Below are 25,425 nucleotides of genomic sequence, written 5' to 3'. Positions count from 1 at the left end.
TGTAGTACGGTAGTAATAATAAACAATGTGTCCTTTTAGAATGTCACCGCAGTTGAGTGAATAATTTTTCGAGGAAGAATGATTTCCTTTTCCACTTATGAAACAGGTTTTAATGAAAACAAGTTCACACCATGGTGTGTAAAAGTTAGTTTGTTCCCAAAAGACATTTAACCCTTTCCATTCAGATGACAGGAATGTGTGCCACTGTTAAGATTTGTGCATTCTTCATAAATGAGAAAATCAATTATTTAGATACACAATTGGGTGTTTGTGAAAGCAAAGAGATTTAATTTAAAAATACTCTGTACATTGAAAATGTTTAAACTTTATAGCATATGCTTATGAGACCACAGGATATATCCTAGACTCTGTTATTTCACTGCAAAGCTTATAAAAGTTCCATAAGCCTAATAACACCACACTATACCACTAGTAATAATAAACAATGTGTCCCATTATAATGTTACCACAATTAAGCAAAAGATTCTTTGAGGAAGAATGACTTCCTTTTCCATTTATGAAATTAAAAAGTAAACAGTTGGACCCTCAACTTGAACATTATGCAACAGCGTATTCTCCAGGCTCCTGTCTGTCTGACATTACTCAAAGCCCTAGAGAAGAATTGTTTTCTCCAAATCTTGATGTGATGCAAGAGTGTAAAACTGGTGTTTCTCCGGTAGCAAAAGAGACATCAGACAGACAGCAGTCTCCATAAGACTGTCACATAATTATTCAGACTAGTTAGTGGCTAACTACTGTACATGTTTAAGGAGCTCAGAACACATTAGAAAATGTGTGCATAATATGCAAGGGCCTCCAACTGTCTTTCTCAAAAACCATTAGCAAATTGCTGTCCATATTCACCCAGAAACGGGCTGAGATCACCCTTATTTTTTACTTGATTTCCTTCACACAAATTGTGCTTATGGAAAGAAATGTTGTAATTGTGACATCTTGGGCAGTAATTGTGACAGCACATTCTGATTCTTTGTTCTTTTTTCAATTTTTAATGTATGAGCTCCTAATGTCACTGTAGTATTGTGAAGAATAATTGTTCAAAATAAACTTGACCAGCATGTGAACAATGAAAAAGAGACACTTTAGATATTGAAAACAACTGTAATGATATTGAAACAACAGTAATGCACTGATACACTCATATATTTTGGAGTTCTGCTACAATACTTTCTTTTTCAAGCTTTCAGTTCAGTTGCTTCTTCACCTTTATAGAAGTTTAAGGCATGACAAACATAATGTAACTTTTCCTTTAATTGGTACAGCATGATTGTCACCTGCAGTAAAAACAGATTGCACTATTGGACATACAGTATACAGAACACAATATGCATTAAAAAATGTCTTAAAAAATAGCCAAGACGCAAACACACTAAAAAAGTTTTCCAGCTCACTGTACTGTAGTTAACATCAGTCACTCACCTACACAGACATACAGCAGACAAACATAACACCATCTTATCTAATTACACTATACATGGCAAAGCACATGTTTATTATGGATTACCAGAGCTGGTGCTGGAGACGTAAATATACAGTGGCTGTGATCAAGTTTTCTTGTGGGAAATCCCTACTTGTTTGGAAACAGACATCTGAAGAGGGCATGTGTTTGCCCCCTTCTTTTGTGGGAGAACCTTATATCTTATTTATTAAAATACAAGATAAACTTTAAAACTGAGATATGTTGTATTTTATCTGTGGCCTGAATCACCGATTTCAAAGACCAGCGTTTTGTAAAATTCTAACACAAAATCATCTGTGCCTCAACTGTTTAAGTTATCCCAAAAGAGGGTGGGAAATGAGAAAAAGGTTTTATTTATCACAATCTTGGTTTATAAAAAGAATTAATGTTTCACAGCTGAAAGCCAGTACCCCCTTAAGTGCAGTAATTATGTACAGCATAACAAGGACCAAATGTCAAAAGTGTATGAATGTTTCTGCATGAAAACCAGAAAATGTATTTAATACTTTTGGTGCCAACTAAAATGTGGCCCAGGTGTAGTCTCTTAGGCATATTTCCAACTGTCAATACATTTTAAGAATGCTTTTTTTCAAAATAGGTATTCTGTATTTAAAATATATGCAGTCACACTAAGGAGGTGTTAATTAATTTGGCTAGTTTGGCTAACAAACCTTCCTTGCATATTTGAGAGACAGAATAGATAGTTTGAAGAACTCTTCCTCTCTCTGCATACACTGAAGGCCCATATCTGTCACATTCGCTTGCTGGGATATTCTCCAAGAGCCCGACAGAAATGGACATCGCTCTGCGCAGGTCAGGAGCTGTGGTGGAGGGGGGTTGGGGATTGCACTTTTCACACACGTTTTACAGGCAGCAAATGTGGAAGAAGGGCTCCTCTTGGAATTACTGCTGACAAAAGGAAACTACAAGGAAATAAAACATAGCAAACATACCGAGACACCACAGGGCAAGGGGGAAGAAACAAAGTGTGTGGACAGTTAAGTACAGAAATCTTTAAAAGCTTCTGTAATGAGAGTACTGGGCTGAAATACACAAATAGGAGATATGCAGCTATCTAGGGCATGATAAGATGTCTTGGCAAGTGTTCGCAATTCTCCTTATTGTTCAAAACTGGAAAAAGGTTGCACCAACCTCTCTGAGGCACACTGGGTAAGAAAAACATGGTGCGCTTTCTGTGCAATGGAAAACAAGGAGGCTCCAGTGACAAATGCCATGCAACCTGGAAACCTGTCTAAAACCACCTTTGGCCAGCTGAAGTTCTCATCAGCTTCCTGAATCTCCTTCACCTGCATTAAGGATCTCATTAGAGGAATCTCCATTCTTTTTATAATAAGAATTCCTGATCCTGGTCCTGGAGGCCCACACATCCTCTGGTTTCCACAAGTTGTTTGATGAGAACATTTGCAAGTTGTTTTTTTCTTACTAAAATTTAAGTTTTAAGTTTTAAGTTATAGAATTCATGGCATTTTGTGGTACTTATGAAATCAATTTATCGTATTTCTTAGGTTCATTAAGGGTTGAATTTGGTAATAGAGAGCCTGGCTGGAACAAAACCCGGAAGCGGTTTGGGCCAGGACTAGGACTGGGAACTCCTGGGTTAGATGACACCACAGGGAGGCTAGCTGGTACCTGACACTGGGTATTCCTTGGAAAACAGCAGTCAAGTGACAGAAAGTGAAAACAGCTGGGTCTGATCACTAGTTGTGTGATGGAAAAATGAGGTGACCACTTACACAAAGGGAGACCCCATGGTTTTCTCAAGGTTCAAGAAGCCTTTTGAGTGTGCTATTTACTCACTGCCAAACAAGGGAAACAAATTGCTGATTTTAAGATTAATACAGTTTACAAACTGTACACAAAGGTTGTTGGACATCAGTCCTCGAGGATTAGAACTGCATACTTTTGAAATTACATGCCAATAGAAGTGTTTTAATTATTTAAATCATCCGCTAATATTGTTTGTGTAGATATATTGTTTGTGTTCACTTCGGAAGATAGGAGGAAATGTGGAGAATCAAATGTTTTAAATGGCTGCATAAATAGTCATCATTCTTTCAAAACTGAGAAATGTGCAGTTGAAACTTGGAGTTGATGAGACCTTTCTCAGTCTTATCAATACAATCTGTAACAAATGCCGCAGCTCATAATGTCCATTAAGTTAATGGTCTTCCTATTTAGGGAGGTATACATTTCCCTTCATTCTTTAGTATAAACTATGAGAAAGCTGATCATTTCTCCGCATTGCCTTGTGTGATATAGTGTTAGAAATCTCAAAAATGTTGTTAGGCTAAGCACATACCCCTGGGTAATCTAACTATGGTCCTTAAATTCCCCTGTCAAGGTTTTATAGGTCTTTTAAAAACTTCAGCTACTAAACAACAAGGAAAAGTGTCAACTTGTCCAATTAACCAAATAATGAAGTCTGTATGGTGAAGGTCCTGGAAATAGTACCCTTGAAATTGGGTGTACTTGACACTCAAGACTGCCTTAAGAAATGAGTCAAATAAAAGTATAAACAAGCTAAAAGATCAATTAAATCCTCAATTAGCACTTGAGATGTTCAGCACGGAAAAAAAACAGCTGGAGTTCAGCTAGGAAAAAAATAACAGACAGTTGCTTCCAGGATCAGCATTGAGAACCACTGTTCTAACCAACAGCAGAGCCACTTGAATAACAAGCAACTCTGCCAGATTACCACTGAAAGTGTTGCTTAATCTTTCTGGTCTGCAAAACTAACTTCACTGCCCCCACTCCCCCGCCAATGGCCTGCTTCTCCCCATAATTATTAACAGCCCCTCATCTGCCTACTAATGGTAACCTGAGCAGGAGTTGAATCATTAATTGGCAACTGCAAAGGCTGAGATAAAGAAAAGACATTGGTATGTAAAAAAAAATCACTGTGTATATTAGATTAACAGGACAAATGCCTTTTAATTTCAAGAAGACTCAATCATCCAAACACCTTGCAGAACGATACAGATATTCAAACAAAATATTTAGGGTTGAGTTTGCACCATAGATATATTTTTTTTTTCTAGAAGAAATATTTGACAAAGTGAAACTAAAACACTTAAGTTGAAAAATGAAAGGAGAAAAATATCAAATGGCCAAAAGCAAACCAGAAGTAAAAGAACACATAAAACTGCTTGGTTGTAGAGATCTGAATCGATGCACTCCAGGCTGTGAGCTCAGTACATCATCCTAAGAAGCAGTTTGTCAATAGTCCTGTATATAGCCAGTTCAGAAGAATATATTCTAAAGTTCAGAAGGATTCAACTATAGTGTGAAAGAGTGAGTGGCTTCCTGAGACACAGGTGTAGAGATGATTCTCTAAGTAGGAGCTGTTTTCTCTTTCAGCGGCGGCTTAAAGATATGGTTGATGTTGTGCCGAATGATGAACCTGATACCTCTTCCCACTAAATTCCTCCCTTGAAAGCATGCAGGAAGAGGCCTCCCAATGGAAACCCATACCACAAAAGATCAGCCAAACAAGAACCCAACCCTCCTACACCCAGTTGACGAGTCACTCAAGTCCAGGCCTGGCTAACGACTTTTCGGTCTCTATGGTTTAAAAACCCGACTAGACCACAGCCTGTTCAGCCACAGTGCTCTTCAAAAGCATGGAATTCCTTCCCTGAGCCACCAAATCGAGACACAAGCAAGGACAAAACAGAAACTGAAATCTGCAGTCGAATGGACAGTGGTAGAGCTCACTCAAAAGAAACACGATACACACTTCCTCCTTCACATTCTCCACAAAATCTCAGATTCATCTTCTGGGGAAATGAACCATCATTCGTCATCATATGAAATTTGCTTTTCTTTGAAATCTGTTTTTTTTGTAACTTTAAGTAGTATTAATGTGCTCTCAGATTCATCTTCAGGGGAAATGAACCATCATTCGTCATCATATGAAAGTTGCTTTTCTTTAAAATCTAGTTTTTTTAAACTTTAAGTAGTATTAATTTGCTCTTTAAATAAGTTTGGTACTTCAGTAAAAGCTGAGAGAAAAATACATTTTCTGAATTTATGTAGAATTAAATGATTGTGTATTGTGCAAGTGGGAGTAGCAAAATAAAATTAAAAAAAAGGCCAGCTCAAGTGATGTCTCTACCAAATTTCATAGGTTTTGTACTCTGCTGATCTCTGTTCTATAAACTGTGCAAGGACAAGTGGCAGTCAGAACAGATTTCAAGAACCAATCCACTGCAGTAACAGCTATTTGCAGTTTTACAATCTTTTAACTGCTGCCATGACAGGGAGTTCTAAAACATAACAACAGATCAGAGAAAGTGCACAAAAGCATTGAAATGGATGTCTCTAGGCTTTCTTTATGATCAGGGTCAGTTTGGGTGAGCGTAACACATCTGGACATGCAACAGCTAGCTTTCACAAACTGTGTTAAAGAGGAAAAAAAACTCAGCATATCATTGCCTCTTAAGTGCAAAGCCCAGTCATTAATCTCCCAACCAGTCAAAGGTTCTGAGTTTTCTTCCTCCCTCTGCTTGAATAAAGGTGGTTAATGTGTACGTTACTCAAACCCTAGAAACCAAATCTTAACCTGCATGAGCAAAATAAAAAAAAAGGTTTGTAATCCTTAATCTTTCAAACCTGGTTCAAACCCGGCTCAGAACAGATCCCCTGGCTATAGTTTAATCTCAAATTGCAGTGTTTTCTGTCAGGGCAAAAAAAAAGTCAATGATCCTGTGAAGGGAAAATCCAAGGCAGGCTTGGATCTGCTGCAATTGACAGGAGAAACAAGCAAAATAAATGCTTTCTGCATCCATCACCAGACACCAGTATTATCTAGGACTTATATTTAGACTGTAAACATCCTGCTAACAAGACAAGAGTCTGCATTTCTTGCTTAGAATGGACTGCAGAACACCTCTTTAAAAAAAGGGCAGCACTTGCCTGGTGTATTTTTTTTCACTTTGTCCTTCATGGTGAAATGCACAGTTAGCACAAGCAGACTGCTTCTTCCAGTCACGCTTGCAATCTTAGCTTGGCCTGGCTGGTATTTTATTTCAGTTTCATTTCACTGAAAACTTTATTATCCTTCTGGGAGACACTTGTTATACAGCAGGGACCAAAAAAAACAATCCAACAAAAAACAGACAAATATCAATGACAAAAGGATACTTTACAACAGTGTTTCAGGAGATAAGAGAGTTGTTTTACTTTGTTTGAGAGTGAGATTGCAGCAGGGATGGAAGATTCCCTGGGTCTATTACCATTACACCTGAAGTCACAGAGGCATGTACCAAATGGGAGCAGTTTAACTATATACGTTTAATATTTATAAAGATTTTATATAAAAACTGCAGTCTTGACCTGCAAAAAATAGTGCAGCCTTTATCCTGATGTCAGGTCTTACACATATCTCAGCTTATATCTCAACTACAGGACAAGGAACCAAGCCTGAAGAATGTGAAGGAAAATAAAGGCAGGAAACTACAAAGGCTATCTGACTCTCCAGCCACTCCAATGTGGATCCAGGAGGAAAACAAAACTGATGATCAGAAAGAGAGGATTACAGGCACATCGCTCATGTTCTGTTCCACAGTCTTTCAGCTGCTCAAAGGCCAGTGTTTCCAGCTCTTTTTTTGCTTCCAAAGACAAAGTTTGCTTACATTTCATGACTATTCTTTTCCTAACATTTGTGAGTATCTATATATGTAATAAGATTACAGTTGGCTCAGAACCTAAAAACAGATGATGTAATCACCCATCCATCCGTTTTCGATCCGTTTTATCCAATTCAGGGTTGCGGGGCAGCCGGAGCGTGTGCCAGTAGCAACGGGTGCAAGGCAGGGCACACCACGGGACGCTACTCCATGACATGACAGACACACACATGCACATGCTCACACCAGGGCCAGTTTTCCCAGAAGCCAACTAACCTACTAGTAGGTCTTTGGACTGTGGGAGGAAACCCACGCAAACATGAGGAGAAAGTACAAAAACAGATAGCACCCCAGGAACTGGGCTCAGGGCTCCAGTGCAGCAAGGCAGTGATGCTATTCACTGTACCACCTGGTCGCCCATGATGTAATCAAACAATCAGAACTCTTCTTACTCATACTAGAAGAACGAAACCTTGAGGATACAGCTGGCTTATTTTAAAAGCACTAACTTCCAAGTGTCTAGAAAGGAACAGCTTTCTGACACATTGCAACGGATGTCCGCAGACAGCAGATCACCTCACCTTCTCTGCCAGCAGCTCGCGGATCTTGCCAGCCTGCAGCCGGAACTTGAGCAGCTGGGTCTCCAGGGCAACGCAGCGCTTCTGCCAGTCCACAGGGCCGCCGTTCTCCAGAACATCTGCCATCCTGCTTCACCTTCTCAGCTCGCCACCAGCAAGGCTCCCTGTCCTGCAGCCCTGGGAAAGAGACTCCCCATTACACAACAAACAGCCATTCCCCGACGTGTCCAGGAGGCAAGGCTGGTGAAGAAACCCCAACAAAGACAGATTTCAATTCTTACCACTTGCCTCACCTCCCTCTCCTTCTTAACATCAATTTCTATTGCCTCACTTATTCGTTTTATGTATTTGTTTGCTTTAATAAACAAAAGGTTGTGAGTTTAAATAAATACTTACATATCTTAACATTTCCAACAACTATACAGACATGGCAGCAAGGTTGCCTGATAAACTGTAGTAGGCTGTTCAGCATCACTAATCTGTTCAAGTAGGGAGCTGCGTCAGCATGCGGAGGAAGCGAAGGAACAGGTAAAGGTTTATTCCCTGCTGAAAAAAAACACAACGTTTCAGAAATGGAGCCTTTTTCACACACCTGAAGAAGGCTCCACAGCCAAAATATTGTGTCCCCTTTCCTTTCGTCATAGAATAAACCTCTAACTGTCACTCCTCTGTTCCTTGCTGAGCCACTGCAGCACAGGAGTGATTTCACAAGATGCACAGCTGAGATACTTTATGTCGTTTGACTTTTCCCATTGTTATGGCTTTTGTAGCGTCTAGAACTGAAATCCAGGACATCCATTTTTCAAAAGAGAGAGTGTTTTTTGACAGACTTAACACTCTAGTCTAGAAGATCTCCACATCTTACGTAACCTCTGGATTCTCCATTTTCTAACCTCTTTATCCAACATAAAGTAGCAGGAGAGCTGGGGTCTATTCCTGTAAGAAATAGACACAAGGCAGGATACACCCCGGACAGGACGCCAGTCCATCACAGACGAAGACACACACATACACTTAACCAGGGACAATTTTCCCAGAAGTCAGTTAAGTTAACAGCATGTCTTTATTCTGTGGAAGGAAACCCACAGGCACATGGGAAAACATACAAAGTCCACACAGACTACACCCCAAGAATAGAACCCAGAGCCCCAGCACTGCGAGGCAGTAATGAAAAACCCGCTAATTAATAAGGTTTTTATAAGAGTTGATCATGTGAGTGAAATAACCTGCAAGTTCACACGTAGACACTGTGGGACTTGGCCCTGCAGAGAGCCCACATTTCATTGATACTATAGACTGGAAATGAAATGCAGGCCTAAGAGATATGGAATATATATGGAAAACTTGTGTTCTAAAGTATCTTTAAAACCTTTGACAATGGCAGACAAAATTAGTCGAAACAAAACTTAAACTTCATTTTTTCAATGGGACTAAAACCTAGGGGCTTATTCTTAAATCACTTTAAGCTAACATTTGCTGTAGGCCCACTTTTAATCTCCGTGGTAACCTTCTACTGTATCAGGCAGCTGCTCTCTGAAAAGAAAACCTTGCCACTTTCCAAATAATTCTCCAGCCTTCAGGCATGGAAGTCTGGGAATTTGTTACCTGCATGATCCAAAGTAAGCGCTTTCTGGGAGCTTGGTTATTTTTTTATGCAAACTTTCCACCTGACCTGAAAGACATTGGTGTGAATTAGCACCGTTGGGCAGCAAGAATTAGCTGAGTTATGCGAGAACAGGGATTAAGCAAAGGCAAACAGAGAGAGAGAGAAAAGTGAAAAGCTAAGCTCCTTTTTTATAGGGAATATGGCTTTGAGGTATGGTTGAGCCAGGAAGCTCTCGTTATGCTCCATCTTCACACAATAAGCCCGCCTAGCGCTTCCTAATTACAGGGCATGAGTAAATTGAAGTGAGCAGGCCACAATAGGCCGAGTGTCCTTCTGCATGACAGTCTCATTACAGTGGAAACAAAAGCAAAGTGATCCAAAAGAATGAGTGCTTGGAAAAGGTGGGATGGAGTCTGGGGCCTCGTTACCTGTGAATGACTGAGCAGCAGCTATTTGACGAAGTGAAAACACACATCAAATGGGGATCTTAGACAGTCTTATTGGGTTTCCAGGATGCAGAAGGCAATTCAAAAGCCAGGCCCAGAGGTTGACAAACAACAGGATGTCTTGTCCTAAAAGCTTGCTTTCTTGTTCCCAGTTTGAGGACACAAACTCATCTGTGGTCAGTAAAAGCCTCGCACGCTCTTTCCACCCTTCTGAGAGAAAACAAGTCAGCAGTGCCCAGTGAGCAGTAATAAATACGGCAGCAAAAAGATGACGCAAACCCAGGACTTCCATAGTCTATAATCACTTCTCCCTGGGACTTACAGGACAAGCAATTTGTGGTAGTGTGAGGAAGCTCTAGTAAAATGGGCATCATTATAACACTTTTAGACAAGTCCCACTTGAGATATTTTTAGAATAACTCTGACAGAAAAAAATGTAAGAACCAAAGCACTGACTTTAGGCAAGTCATTAATGGTTGTGGTGATATAAAGGTTAAAGGGTCTTTAAATTGTGTTAAAAACAGATAAAGGCATTATACTGAGAACTAAAAACAAAATAAACTGAATGCATATTATGTACTATAATGTACAATAGAAAAACAAACTGTGACAAGATTTTAGCATGATTTGGCAATCGGTGAAATCAGATGTCCATAAGCCAAATACTCTTGAAAGGGGGAGTTTATCCTGGCACGTGCAAACAAATAATAATAAAACATTATGTCAACCAAGGTTCCACACCCCTTAAAGACTCCCCTTCTGATCTGACTGGGGAATACAGGAAGGGAAAAGAAAAATTAAACAGCAGGCAATCGTGTTTGAAGACTGGACTAATCTGTAAACGAACTTTACAACAAGAAACCGCAAAGCGCAAACACAGATTTGTGAATCCACAGCATTCAGAATTCATTTAATGCAAGAGTCATGAAGACAGATGATTTTTTGTTGAATCAAAAGGTGTCTTCTAATCCAAAAACAGTCAATGAATTTCTGAAAGTTTAAGGAATCAAAAACAGTACGAGATGACATAAGTATGGTGATCCAATTCTTTATATTTCAAAATAAAGATATCTGATCAACTTTTGTGGTTTCAATATTCTTAGATATTTTCAAGAATAAAATGTTTTTGATTTTTATTTGAATTTGAAGAAATTAGAGCACACTTAACAAGACAGTAAAATTTTAAAAGTTAACTTATATATACTGCATGCTTTGTGTCAAATTAGCTAAAAGACTACAGAAAGTTAAAATGAAATTTTAAAAGTTACATTCAGGGGACATGTCTATTCAGGTCTTGTTTTTTTCTTTCTGTTATAATTACAGCCCATTATCCCCTTGTTAAGCTCAATTCCACCACTGTGATAATTAAAAACCAGGCTTCAGACACGCAGTCAGAACAACAGTTCACAGCTAAAAGAACTCTTACATTTAAATAACTCCAAATGACTTTCAACTAATTTAATAAAACTCTGTGGGAGGAAAACAAAATGCTTTTTCTTGGTTGCCTCTTATTAAACATAGACTTATTTCTTTACAAAACTGGGAAGCAAAACTGGCTCCTTAACAAAACACTCAAAACGGGAGATGTGGATGCTGGAAACCGCAAGATTATCTTGGGTTCGTTAAGCATATCGGTTGCGGTAGGCTTTAACTGTGATATCGGGGCATGACTAAAGGCCTAGAAAAAAAAACCTAATATGATAAGAAGAGGAAAAAAAGACAGCAGACTCAGTCGAAGATTATTATTGTTTTTCTAGAGCAAAAGCGACCCGAGGCACAGATTCTGCCAGAGGGGGCAGAAACAGAGGTGCAGAGCAGCAGAGACAGGCTACAGAAGACAGACCTCTGACCAGTCTCTGACAGCTGAGCACAAACAGACCATTTGCTAGTTAAACACAGTTTGCAGGGATGTGCTAATTCCAACTCCTCCAGTTCCCGTAAGCTTTGTAACACCAGGGAATGAACTGCATCTCATCACAAACTCCAATTCCCCCACCCCCCTCCTATGGTATACTAGCCCAGGATTTAACAGAGCTAGCTTTAGAGTGCATGGAAACGACCTGATTCAAAATCCACGAACAGCATGACTCACAGCCTGTGGCAGCGACACAAAATGAGCTCCGCTTTCTCTCAAACATCACAGTTTAAAGCCATGTTTAAGTGGCAACACATTCTCTTCCTTCTCTTTTTTTTTCCAGGACTGTTGTGTTTTCCCGCTAGATTTGCGGCATCACATTTTCACGATCTAATTTCAGCTGACATGAAGAGAAATTCTGATGTCACTGTTCTTATTATGAAGTGGCACAGAAGTGCCTTTAAAAGTAAGGATACAAAAATAAATGAATTTAGTCATAAAATGTCAGCATTTTGTAAAGAATCTGAACAAAACATTGTAAATTACCATGCAAGTGTTTTACTTCAGTTAATCTGTACACCATCTTGCTTTTTGTGAGGATCACCATTCAAATTACTTGCAGCATTACTTGCATCACCTTTGATAGGTCTTAGTGTGGATCTGATACTGTATTTAATAATCTCATGAAAGATAAAAGACCAAATCACTGTGGTGAGTGAGGTAAGACATTGCTGTTCGAGCTGTGGGGATTCAAGCATGAATCCTTAAGTTCATGAAAGATGATTTTTTACAGACAAATACTGCAACTGATACAATTAAGTAACAGACAGCTGAGATGGAGAGGAAAACAGTCTGTTCTGCTCAAGGCCAGAGTGGTTCATAACTCTGTGCTATTTATTCATTGGACTAAATTTCAGTACTTTTACTCTGATCTTTATTTTGCCTTCTTGTCCTGATTTGAGACAACAACCCACTTGAAGCGTTTTACAGCATTTTTCTAATGTGGGGCTATGAAGTCGCACAATGCACAGTCGAAATAATCTGTTTTTCCAAAACACCATTCACTTGTAAAGCACTTCAAAAAGTAGCAGCAGGTCAAAAGAAAACAGTCAAAAGGCTAAACCTCACTCCACAGCACAAAGTCAATTGCATCCTGCACAACCCTACATTTACATTGAGAGGAAGGCTGTGCCGACTTAGATTGCTAGTTGAAAAACCAAGCTGGCATGAAGTCCTTTCATCTCCAGAAGTGGCTAAACGTCTGCCACTCACTGTGCCAGCAAAACAGCCCATGAGCTCCACACTATCCTCACAAAACAGTAGCACAATCTTATCCTATCATTATAATAATTTGCCAGCCTGACAGTTATCTTGGTATACTTAAAATGTCTAAAATTAACATTTTAAAAAAGCCCACAACTAGGGTGCTCAAAGAGGACTTGTCTGTTTGGGAAACTTAAAGCTCTACGGAAAAATTCACTTTGATGCAAGTTGTTTGCCCTCGCTACTTTAAGACAAAGTGTCTCTAAGTAACAGGGACTCGGCCACAATGCCAAAACTCATTTGCCATGTAAAGAGAGCCATGGATGTTTTATTCCTTTTACTTTCTGAAGTTGACCTCAATAAACACCTTCAAATGTCAGTCACCCCGAAGGAGGAGTCAACTCATTATCATAAGAAACGGGACTTGTTTGTCTTTTCAACAGCTGAAACCTGTAAGTCACTGCAGAGATGGCAGCATCCACCCACAGGATTGTTTGTTACAAAGAGGGCAATTTAGAAACCCCCTGAAATGACCTCAGCTGCAATCAGTTCTGGACTTGGTCAGGAAACCTGTGACACAGAAATAGCACACAAATCCTCCTGATGCTAAAATTGACAGTGATTTAAAAATAATAGCAGAGGTCAATAAGAAAATATAACACTAATTTGTTCATATCATACTGTTTGTCTATGCAACCCGCACAGATAAGACATATCATCACTATTCACCTCTCTTCAAATGTCCATTGGAGCCTGCTTAAGAATGCAAGTAGATTTTGGATTAAAACAATAAAACTACCATGTGGATTATATCTGAAGCGGGAAATGACACTTCCAAAACCCGATATTGGTACAGCTGACCCAGCAGGTCTTAAATGCCTTTCATGCCCCAGAGAGCTGGAAAGAGATGCTTGAGGTACACAGACTAAGCTCTGCTAAACCGTTTACTTCCCAAGACTAACTCTGTGTCTTGAGAGAATCATTTGCAAAACTGTACTTTTTCCCCGAATCAGCTGTATTCGAACCCTGGATATGGAAATAAATGAGATACCTGTTACTTCAGGAAGGATAACTACTGGGAACAAGTAATGGTTGATTCCATGCTGAAAAGAAAAAAGACACAACGTTTCGGCTGTGGAGCAGGCTTTCGGTGTTACTTTAAGTGCCATATGATTACTACTCCACTATTATATTTGGATCTCCAGAATGTATAGAGCATGCCGAGAGTGAAAGAAAGCATTTCAGGCTAGATCCAGTGGTATATTTTGGCGAAGTTAACGTGACTAGAGGGGAGTGAAGAAGTTGATACCTGAATCTAAAAACATGAAATTCCCATTCACTACGTCCAACTGGCTACAGCATGACATTACAGGTTTTGAAGATCTCCCACCTTTGAGCTACACAGTGTCTCCTCAGACTGTGGTGAATCCTGAGGAGTCACTGTGGTAAACTCCTGTTACATCCTAATAGCAGGCTGAAAGATTAAGAGAAGTTATTACACAGCCAGCCCAAATAATTATTCTTCACTGGAGCAGTTAGACCAAAACTAACATGAACCAAGCCACAGATATGTGGGATTTAGAATCACTCTTTGAAATTAGAACTGTACCTGATAATTAAGTACCTTAGGAAGCTATGTATATATGTTTTAAACTTTAAATCCAAATTAAAGCTTCTGGCTTTCCAGGTTTTAACTTATAAAGACAAGAGGCTGCTCTTTATACAATGAGCATTTTGCACAAATGTTGAATTCTTAATCTTCCCAAAGTATTTCGGAAGATGCACACCAGACAATAAGGCACAGTTCCTCTGGCCAAAGATTTGTTTCAAAAAGGTCACATCATACAAAATGCTTCCATCTGTATTACCTCATCATTAAAGTGTTTCACAGGCAATAAGAATTTAATTCCACTTTCACATGCAACATAGGAAAAACTTTGCCTTCTCAAGCATACCAGACCTGCCATTTCTATGTTTCAGGAGGACAAACATCTCTGGAAACAGCCACTGAGAATTATAACTATCCGATAACTAAATTCAGTCAATTAAACATTGACAAATATTTACACTAGCTGTCCTACTGCCACGTACAAATGGGAATTCTGCATCAACCAATGGAATAAATGTAGAACAACAACATTATCCTAATAAAAAACAAACCTTAGAATAATAAAAATGTCACCTTCAAGCTCCAAAATATTTTGGAGATTTTGCTAGTTGAACAATTAATTAAAATCAAAATGAGCACTATTGCTGAAGCCCTATTGCTGAGCACAAAAATGAGCAATATTGTTGAAGAAGCAGGAGCTATGGATATTTAACCATGTAAATTTTCTAACATCAAGTCTTGCTAAAATGTCTTAAAAATATCGCTTTGTCAAAATAATTGTATATTCAATTAACACTAGCAGCAGACATGCACTGGCAACAAACTTAAAAATATATAGACTATAAACATGGAAGGTAAGACTATGTATTAGAAATACTGAAATGTATATAAACATGGAAATGCATTGCTGGTAATAACTAAAGGCCAGCACTGCTTTCAACAACAGTCAAGTGCAAACTGGCCCTTATCAACTGCAAACTTTCACTTGGCAGGTAACCTTTATATCCAACAACATAAATACCATCTTGTGTGTGATGTGGGTGACAGAGAGAGTAGAACAGATTAGCATGCAGGAGGTTAATTACATAAACTTACGTTAGAAAAGAATTTTACACTCCCAACTTCCATCCATCACGTTGCAGATCTCTGTACCGGACACAGTGACCAGTGCTCTACAGATTTTCACAACTACTACAACACGAAAAATGCTGAGACAATCAAAATTGTACACCTCAAAAGTAACAGAACATCCTAAAAGAGGACCTTTGTATTTTTAAAGTTTCAAACTAATTTAAAATAAAGTCATTTTTAAAGGTTTAAGGAAATTTTCATTTTAGACAATGCTGAACTGAGCATGGACGCCTATGAAAAAGTTATTTTTTTAATCCATAGTTTGCGAGCTAAGAAAAGCAGAGAGCTGTTGAAACCAAAGGAGCTGTTACTTATTAACTCCCATTCTCCTGCCCTTTCTAAAGCGGCAGCAAGTACACAACAGTAAAGAGCTGAAGCAAATGCTGTACTTTTGCACAGACATTTCAGTATGAAGCTGTTCTGACAACCTGTTCAGTTCACCCCCTAGGCGTGAGCCCTGTTTTTGGAGATGCATTGACCCACAAGGAGAGCAGAGCTATCTCATCGACTCATCAGCGCACTCGACTAATGCCCCGAGAGTCTTTCGTGGGATTTCTGAGCACAAAGTTGAAAGCAGTGATGTCAGGGATTAGAGCTGTTATGATGTCACCCCGCGAGACATTTCAATTTTATGTTGCTGTTTTTCTCTGCAAGATCCGGATCAGCTTCCTGGGGATTTGGCTTTCATGGCAGAAATCAGCAGTCTGGATCTCAAGCTAATGCGTGTTAAATCTGCTTCAGTTATAGAGCATGCTGGGGATTGTGTTTTAATAATCCAGGATCAATATTCAGCTCGCAGGCACATGGTCCTCATCTTGATTTTATTTATTTTTTTACTTCCTTTAGTGGTTATTGCAAAAAGGACCATACAGTACCTTTATAAAGTCTCAGAGTGATAAAGCCAGAGTTAATATAGCGCAGCACAGTGAAATCACAGCAATAGCTAGTCAAATCATCAAGGGCCTTGTTTACGTCTGATGCAAGCTGTGGAGAAGAAGGTAAAGAAAAGCACCTGCTAAGCAGAAAGTTCTAAAGTTATTTTGTAGAATGTAACTTGGGAATCTTTCATGGGGCCCTGTGTGTTGAAGTTTCTAGTGGTCAAGAAGCTCAGAAGGTACGGAGGTACCTTTCTGGAGCACATCCAGCTGAGTAGCACTAGAATCAGGCAAGTCCTGGTTTCCTACAGAAAGGTTTGGTTTCCAGTTAGGGCTCTGGACTCCGAACTAGAAGGTTGTGGGTTCAAATCCTGTGCAGGAGGGCTCTAGAGTACTCCTCTCTGATATCTTCAGTGAAATGTCCAACTCTACAAATAGAAGCTGTTTTAGATTAAAAACATCAGCCAAATAAATGAATAACAACAGCAGCCTTCAGATTTGTAGACATTTAATTCCATGTTGAAAAGTCAAAAGACAGAAGTGAAAAAACAATGTTTTGGTTGTTGAGTTTTCTTCAGAGTACGTGAAAAGTCTCCCAGGCATTGATCAATGAAAGCCTGAAGTATTTCAATATAGCACACAGCTAGGCAGTGATCAGTTGGGGTAAGGGGTGACTGATTTATCAATTGGAATCACCAAAGGAACCAAACTTTTCCTTTCTTCTCATTCACATACACAAACATAACTCTTTAAATAACTCTAGTTATTTACATCCAGCATTGCAGCATCAGCACTGAATGCTTTCTACAATATAATCACGTAACCCTAACAATAAACTAAAAACAGAAACCTGTACATCTTTAAATGGCTGAATACCAGCAAACCATATCAAGTAAAAAAAAAAACAACAGTATTCTCAGATTATTACAAAGTTGACTAAGATTTAGTTAGAAAGTAAGTGAAGACCAGACAGATAAGTTTGGCCAAGTGAATCAAACGTCAGTCTATGTATTTATCCAACAAAAGACTGAACTCTTTCTCTAAGCTACAATGCCTCCTCCATTAGAGGTGAATTATCCAATTTTTCAATACTAGCTCTACACCAATCTTCTGAAGGACTGTTTGTCACAATGCACAATGATGCACAGTTCTATTACTGTAGCGTGAAGCAACCTGGCAGAGGCTAGCACTATCTATTGCACCACACACTGCACTTAATCAACAACCTCCAGGGGCTGTGAGGATTGGAAGCCCAGTCTGGTGATCAATGCACCAACACAGCAAACACTTTGCATTGTTTAATGTAAAGAAAACAACAGCCATCACCTGGTTCATGTCACATGCCGCATTAGTCTTAGAAATGTAGTCACCACTTAAAAATATACTATGATCTTCTCTCAACCACCCTTTCAAAATGATCATTTTGAACAGAACCTGAGAAACCCAACTAATGGTGAGAAAACATCCTAAACTTTTCTCTTCTCCTTTCCTGTTTCAGTATCTTTCTAACGCATTCAGAAACTCTGGCCAAACACCTTTTTATACTGTATGCATACTGTTATACCACCCTACAAAAAGATAACTGTCCCACATATCCCATGCAATAAATATGAACATTACGTCTAATTGTAATGCCCCATATGACATACAAAAGATGGATGTCGGTGCAGCTGGGTGGTGCGGTGGCTCTGTGGCTAGGGATCTGCACCTTTGGCTGGATCGTATCCAGCAGCCGGCAGTGGAATCCTACTCCGTTGGGCTCCTGAGAAATGCCCTTAACCCCAACGACTCCAGGGCCACAGTATAAATGGCTGACCCTGCGCTCTGACCCAAGCTTCTCTCCCTGTCTGTGTGTCTCATGGAGAGCAAGTTGGGGTATGGGAAAAGACAAATTCCTAATACAAGAAATTGTATATGGCCAATAAAGTGATCTTATCTGATGTCTGCAACATTGTGGCTGTCACAGTTCCTTGATCAGTCAGTCCATCAGGGCAGCTTAACTTTATTATTCCTTGCTGTGTACCATCATAGTCCTTAAAATGTCAACAGAAAAATAGGCAGGTCAAACACGTTTAACATGCACCTGGTGAGAAACAAAATAACGAGCAAGTACAAACCATACTCCTTTAAATCTGTTTCTTTCATCTCAATTACAAATGCTGTCTCTTAACAGTTGTATTGTTAGACCTGCTGGTAATGAAATTCCTGTCAATGAGTCTCCCACCTTTCTGAGGAAGCAGAGTACAGTAATAACAGGCTTTCTGTAAACTGCCCACAGTTATTATCAGTGTCAGAACCAGCCTGCAGCAAATATAGCTCAAGACATTCCACAGCACTGAGGTGTAAACATCTTCAGCACCAGCTCTCAGAAAGCAGTCAAGAGAAAACACTGATTCACACACACTTGTAACTAAGAATATTAAGGAAGCATCAATGTACAGTACTTGCTCAAAACTCATGGGCAGGAAATTATAGTGTGCTATTGTTTGAGCTACTACAATAACACGATCACAACTTCCATTTAATATAAGCTTTATCAGAGACAAAGATGTAACTGTGTGTGTTTGTCAATAACTGAAATTGTTATTACAGTGTCATAACATCCAGGCTTCGGTTGCTCTTCGGCACTCTGACAATCTGTCCAGCCAAGGAAAAGTCTCTAAAGAATCCTACAAGTAAAGGAACACTATTTTGGGGAGGTGGTTACTGACCTTAACTTGGATTGTTGACCTACTTAGTAAATAAACAGAACAAAATAACAGAACTAGGTCAGCTTGGCAAATATATTTAAATGACACCATACTGCATGATGTTAAATTAGTACAGTGCAATTAAATGTTGAAGGAAAGGAAAATACTTTGTATTAAGGAAAAAGAACAAATTTTATTGTGAATAAGATGTACACCTGATACAGAGGCTAAACCATTGTCCCAGGAGCTGATAAAGAAATCTTGTACTGTGACTATACAAGAACTGCAGATCAATCACTAGATTGATATTGGATGTATTGTAGCTGCTTTATCTGGGTAAAAAACGCAACGAAGGCAATCACTATATTCTCAAAAGGGCGGACTGACTAAATTAATTTTAGAAAATGTCATGGATCAGACCCAAAGCACACAGCTATTTAACATGCAAATTAGATAATGTAATATACATTCCTGCGATAATTTAAAAGCAGAATTTAATTTTAATGGCGCTACGAACCAATTAGGCTACTTTAAAGCAGGTTCTAAGCAAACAAGACAAAAATATCGAACAGGCACCTGTATGTATATTTTTAAATGGCTATCTATATTTTTATGTTTTTAAATATTATGAATGATTTGGTCTAAAATCAAACATATAATCAACTAACATACCTATTTATATTACAGGATTAAAAGTAGTAAACATAAAAACCAACAGATAAGAATAGAAGAAAGTTTTGTTCAGGTAGAGATTTCCATGGAGACACGAACACCGCGAGTCTCATTTTCACAACTTTGTAAAACAAAGTGTTGGCAAATTGTAATTCGTGTACTCCCCGAACACAGGAGAATTAATGGTAATTTACAGGCTTCTAACAATGAGCAGGTGAATCAGAAAAATGTACCATCTCAAGATCATAAAATTGCTTACTGTTCCCTTTAAAATCGTCCAGATTTGCGAATTAGCTAAATTCACCACTAGAAATCTGAACGGGGATTTGACTCGATCAGCACTCATCTCAAAACTCGACGTCTACAGTTTCATTGGATTTGCTGCAAAGGCAGAGTTCAAAATGTAATCCCAGTCCACCAGCCTCTCACGTACGAGTACAAACCACGACACTCCGTGCACCTTCCCAGCATAACAAAACTTTTAGGATCCGCATTCTGCTATGCAACAGTATGAAACCTCAGCAGTTTATGAGAACAATTGAATTACCTTGTGGTTGTTTTTTATCCGCCGGATTGTCACATCAACACCTTCATGCAATCACATCACTGTACCCCCAGTCCCTTCGCCAGCTGGGACTCGCTCTGCTGTGTGAGTGTCGCTCACCGGCGTGTAGACTTCAGAGCAAGGTACCGCAGCGCTGCTGTCCTCATTCAACAGAATCATCCCCGATCCTTAAAAGGGGGAGATGTGGTATCAAATTACTCTCAAAGCCAACCCCTCACTTTGTATAAACACCACAGGAAGTTGCATCATAGCTCAGGTTTATTCAGTATTTACTACAGTGAGATGTTTTGCGCTTGTACACCCCACTTACACATATACCACCTTAATAAAAACTAAAACAAACCCATAAATGACGTTACCGCTGAGTATACAGTACCAAACTGCGTCTCCCAAAACGTTCAGTAATTTATTGTTTAAACCAGGGAATGAACGGTGATGCGTTTCCATCATGTTAAGTTTCTTGCGAATCCCCACTCACCTCACACGGAATTTGTATTTTCCTCTTCATGAGTTGATTGATTTTTATCCTCATTGCTAAATATTTTATCTTCCCGTCCGTTATAATGTACCGCACTTGTCACTAATACAGATGGTAAATCTGGGGTTAACATAAAACTGTTTTGGGAAATACATTTAATGAAACATATACATACCCACAAGTATCACAGAGGCACTAATTAAAGGACATTAAAAAAGAAAAAAAATATTTGTAGAAGAAATTTCTAAAAATGGGTGAATATTAATGTATGTTTTTTAAAACCTTATAAACCTTATTAATGAGCTAGCAATACTTTTGCTATACATAGATCAGTGACAGAAAAGCACTCCGTGGGACTTTGGGTGAAACATTTCCTGATCTCCCACAATCAGAGCACTGATGGGTCTCTCCTACACTGCAAGGCATCTGATTGATGGTCATGTCTGCCATACATGACATTTGAAAGCTGTCTTTCAAAACACCAATTTTGAACGGAACAGCCTACTTTATCTCCTGAAAACCACAGGCTTAGGATCCAGTAAACCAATACCAGGACTTGTATAGTCTCTAAATCTTTGACATAGAAGAAACAAATGCGTTACGCATTTTTTGAGTTTTTAAGTATACTGTATTATTAAGTATTACGTTTTGGTTTAACCCGCTTGTCTGAGGGCCAGCCCCCCGGCCAGAGGACGAGGAGGTTGGGACCCCCATGCAGAATGAGTAGTGAACCAAGGGACAGCGGCACCAGTAGAGACAGAGTAGAGTCGGAATGCTGGAGGCAAAATTTTTTTTTTCCGTGAGATACTGTATGTATATATAGCAAATATCAGAAATGCTTATGATTGAAACAGCAGGGTGAAATTGTCTCACTTGTCCTCATCCCTCCTGAACTGCAGGGAAGGACTTCCATTTTGTGAAAACAGGTGCCTTTTTCAGCAGGTAGTGTAACAAGCAGGACAAACTGCTCGGTTTATAGAACGACCAGTACAGCGTTCAATCAAATCTTCTAGATTTACGGACAACTGCAGACATGAACCCTATTAATATGTGCCTTCATGCTGTTAGCATCCATCCGCTTTCTAAGCTGCTTTATTTGACAGATTGATACACAGGAAGCCTGGGCCAAACTTGGCTGGTAAAGGGCATTAAGAAGTCTGGACACTCTGGATGTGACGCGCCAGTCCTTTGCAGGGCACATACAGACACAAACATGCATTCAGACCAGGGCCAATTTTACAGCAGTCACTTAACTACCAGTCTGTCTTTGGACTGTGGGAGGAAACTGGAGCACCAGGAAGAAACCGGCGTGAACACAGGAAGAACATACAAACTCAACACAGATAGCACCCGAGGCACTAATCCCATGGCACCAGCCCTGCGAGGCAGCAACTCTTAACAACTGTGTCACTGAGCTACTCCACGCTTTTAACATTTAGAATGTATGCATTCTCAGTGATTGTTGAGCAGAAAGGCCTTTGAATTTTTATCCAAGGTCGTTTCTGAGCAAAGCCCAAATGTGGTAGCTGAATCAATAAGTGAAACCAAATCTTTGTCATAAACGTGGCCATATAATCTAGGATTAGACTGGTGATCAAGTAGAGCAGAGATCAAACAGCTGCAGATTAATTGTGCTCCAAATACATATTTTATGTGCATTTTGTACTTTCTATTTGCTTATATACTGTATACATGTCTGGGTTTGATCAACTGTACTGACTCTAAAACAGGTTTTGGAGAGATGATGAGAGATTTATAACTGTGTTCCCAATTTAAATGCACAACTGTTATGCACAGTTTGACTTGTTCTCTCCTGCGTGTAAACTATATAATCTTTTTAGGGGCCATTTTATTTCCATTGTATGAGAACATTAATTGCACAGATTATATGCGCATCAGTTCTTAAAAAATGGAACCCTTTGTTTATTTTTTCTTGGAGAGCTGAAGATGGAACTACAGGAAAAAAGTGTGTGATACCAAAAGACACTACAATCACACCATAATTGACTGAGCCACAACCATAACATTTGAGCTGTTTTACTGCCCCCTGCTCCTGAAATCAGAGATCTTACAACTACAGTTTACAGGGTGTACCCAAAATCAAACCCAAGACTCTAAAGCTGTGAGGCAGTCGTGGTAACTACCCTGCAACTGATTCCTGAACTGTATGCTGCAATTGCACAGTTACGCGTTTCTGTTTTTTAACTTGTTTGGATTTGCCATTTTTAAACTTTAGTCGTTTGTAGCAGCTTGAAGAAGTGAATACTTTTAAACGGCACAAACATCATCTGGAACTTCTTATGGTATTTGTGTATTTATGCTACAATCTTCATGGTGTGTAAATAAATACATAAAAAGGTTTTTATGGCTTTTATGCCATAACTGAAAAAGAACACAGAAGTTTTATGGCTTGCAAACATTTAATTAAAAACGAAGCCTTTTTTTCTGGTGTGACAATTCCCTGACAATTTTATGACTCTGCTCTACTGTGTACAGCTCAAGCGGTCAGTTGAGTTCCTACCACACCCTCTGCAGAGACAATTTTAAAGGCCTGTACACCAGCCAGCAGACGTCTGGGGTTCTGCGCCTGGGCTTTCTGCAAGACGTTCCAAAGACTAATGGTCTGAGAGACAGTTAAGAAGCAAAACACACATTTGCTGTTTTCCCCTTGTAAACTTTCTCCACAGAAAAGGGGACCTTTAAAATGCCTTTAAAATTCTCTCCCGTGACTTACCATTACTGGAATATATATATTTTTGAAATATATAAATATAAAAAATTGCTCTTCCCTATATAAAAGGAGTTTACAACAGATTAATCTGATCTCACCCACTTCCTCTCTTCTACCATAATATATCTATCTCACCTTCTGGACACACTCCTCCAACCACCCCATCTTCACCAGCTCCCTGACTCATTCCTCGCAAAAGTGTGTGAGTGTGTGTGTGTGGGGGGGGGGTCCTTCACCATCTGCAGGACAAATAGATTGAGAATGGTTGTATGAATGGGTTTGTTCCACACACCAGCTTCGTTGTCTTAAAAGCAATGGAAGATCTTAATCTCTCCGACATAAGAGGCAGAAAATGTGTTTTGTTTTTGTTTTGGGACTCCCCTTACATTCCCTCCCATATTTGTTAGGATGGGCTTTCCTCTGTGAAGCCTAGCAGATTCTTCTCTCCAAGTTCTTCCTGGCTCAGTTTTTTACAACACGCTACAGTTTTTAATACTGACCTTGAACTCAAAGCTTGTGGTGTGAGCTGTTTGCTGAAGTTGCGTTTCTGCCTCAAACTTCGGAGTCGGTTTGAGCTCATGTAAGGTAAGCAGGGACTGTTGAGGAATGAGTCAGTGCTCTCAGTCAAAACAGAGTGCTGTTAACAATCTGTGTGCGCTGTTGCAGTACCTGCTTGCTTGAAAATACCCTTTCTTTAACAGCTTTCTGATACCCTCTACAGGAAAATTTCCTCAATGGGATATCATAGCCGAATTGAATATAGTAAGGCCTCAAGTATAACATTGTGTAGACACTTGGTAATCATGGTCTAGAATAGATGTTGCTGCTCTGGGTTCAGTCTAGAGAAAAGGAGTCAAATATATTCTGGGACTTAAGGGGCATCTTTACACTCACAGACCAAAGCAACTGAATTTTTTAGAGCAGAACAGAGAGGACTAAGAAGGAATCCCATAACAAAGTATTCTGAAGTATTCAAAATCCACTGACAAAGGCATTCCAGAAAATTTGTTCAGAATGAACAGTGAAATACTGGGGCACCAGTGAATGTTATGTGAAAATGCATTTCAAGTGAGAGCAGCAGGCAGCTTTTTACCCAAAAGGTTGTAAGAGTCTGTTAACCCAGCCATGTTGTTTTAGGCTGGATAGCTAAAAAATGGCTGGATGAGGACTTTAAATCAAGTAACTACAACTATCAAATAGGCTAGACAGGCTGAATGGCCTCCTCTTAGCTGTTACCATTATTATACCTTTTTTATGCCTTACCTTTCCATGGTTTGCTTGTTTACTCGTGGTACAGCTCAATCCTAGTTCAGTGCTTTCTCAAATAACTTCGCTGTCCTCATTGATGGATTAAGAATTTCTCTCATGTGTTATTTCTATAATTAAAAATAAAAAAATTCCTTTGATTTCATGTCAACCAATCTACAGTATCAGATACCCTTTAGTGCCATTGTTGACACAAAGCCACCACATTCAACATAAAACAAGGTGTTTTGGTCAGACAAGTTGCTATTAAAACTCCACTCTGAAGTAAGTCTCCCAAGAGCTGAAAAGTAAATTTTATATGAATCTCAACTAGGCAAATAACCTGCTGCCACATTTTAGAAAATAAATGTGGTTGTTTACATCTGTAACATTTTTATTTTGTAAAAAAACAAAGGCTGTTAATTTATTTTTCAAAAAACAACATTCCAATACAGATGTGTCTTTATTAGGGTGGCATAGCTGTTGTACTTGCTGTTATGTAATAAGAAAAAGAATCTTGACATTTGTGATAAAAGTTTCAACTTTCATTACTAAG

At 39.2% G+C, this 25,425-nt stretch overlaps 1 protein-coding gene across 5 annotated transcripts in view; it reads right to left on the bottom strand.

Moving 5' to 3' along the window:
* plekhh1 (pleckstrin homology domain containing, family H (with MyTH4 domain) member 1) overlaps positions 1 to 25,203 on the bottom strand; it is a 74,073-nt gene extending 48,870 nt beyond the window's left edge. Inside the window, exons 1-4 of one of the 5 annotated variants that reach the window (XM_069193395.1) lie at positions 24,888 to 25,203; positions 23,760 to 23,863; positions 20,398 to 20,582; positions 7,707 to 7,880 (exon numbers count right to left, since the gene is read on the bottom strand). In XM_069193395.1, the coding sequence (XP_069049496.1) occupies positions 7,707 to 7,829 (123 nt within the window). In that variant the 5' untranslated portion in view covers positions 7,830 to 7,880; positions 20,398 to 20,582; positions 23,760 to 23,863; positions 24,888 to 25,203. Of the gene's footprint in view, positions 1 to 7,706; positions 7,881 to 15,577; positions 15,685 to 20,397; positions 20,583 to 23,759; positions 23,864 to 24,887 lie in introns of those variants that run through there. The other 4 variants (XM_015351241.2, XM_006632697.3, XM_015351234.2 and 1 more) reach the window with 4 other exon arrangements.
* Positions 25,204 to 25,425: the final 222 nt, after the last annotated feature.

This window comes from Lepisosteus oculatus, chromosome 8 (genome assembly GCF_040954835.1).
Source record: "Lepisosteus oculatus isolate fLepOcu1 chromosome 8, fLepOcu1.hap2, whole genome shotgun sequence".
Taxonomy (NCBI): domain Eukaryota; kingdom Metazoa; phylum Chordata; class Actinopteri; order Semionotiformes; family Lepisosteidae; genus Lepisosteus; species Lepisosteus oculatus.
Note: the sequence above shows the minus strand (reverse complement) of the source record. Positions and strands in the feature narration are given on the sequence as shown.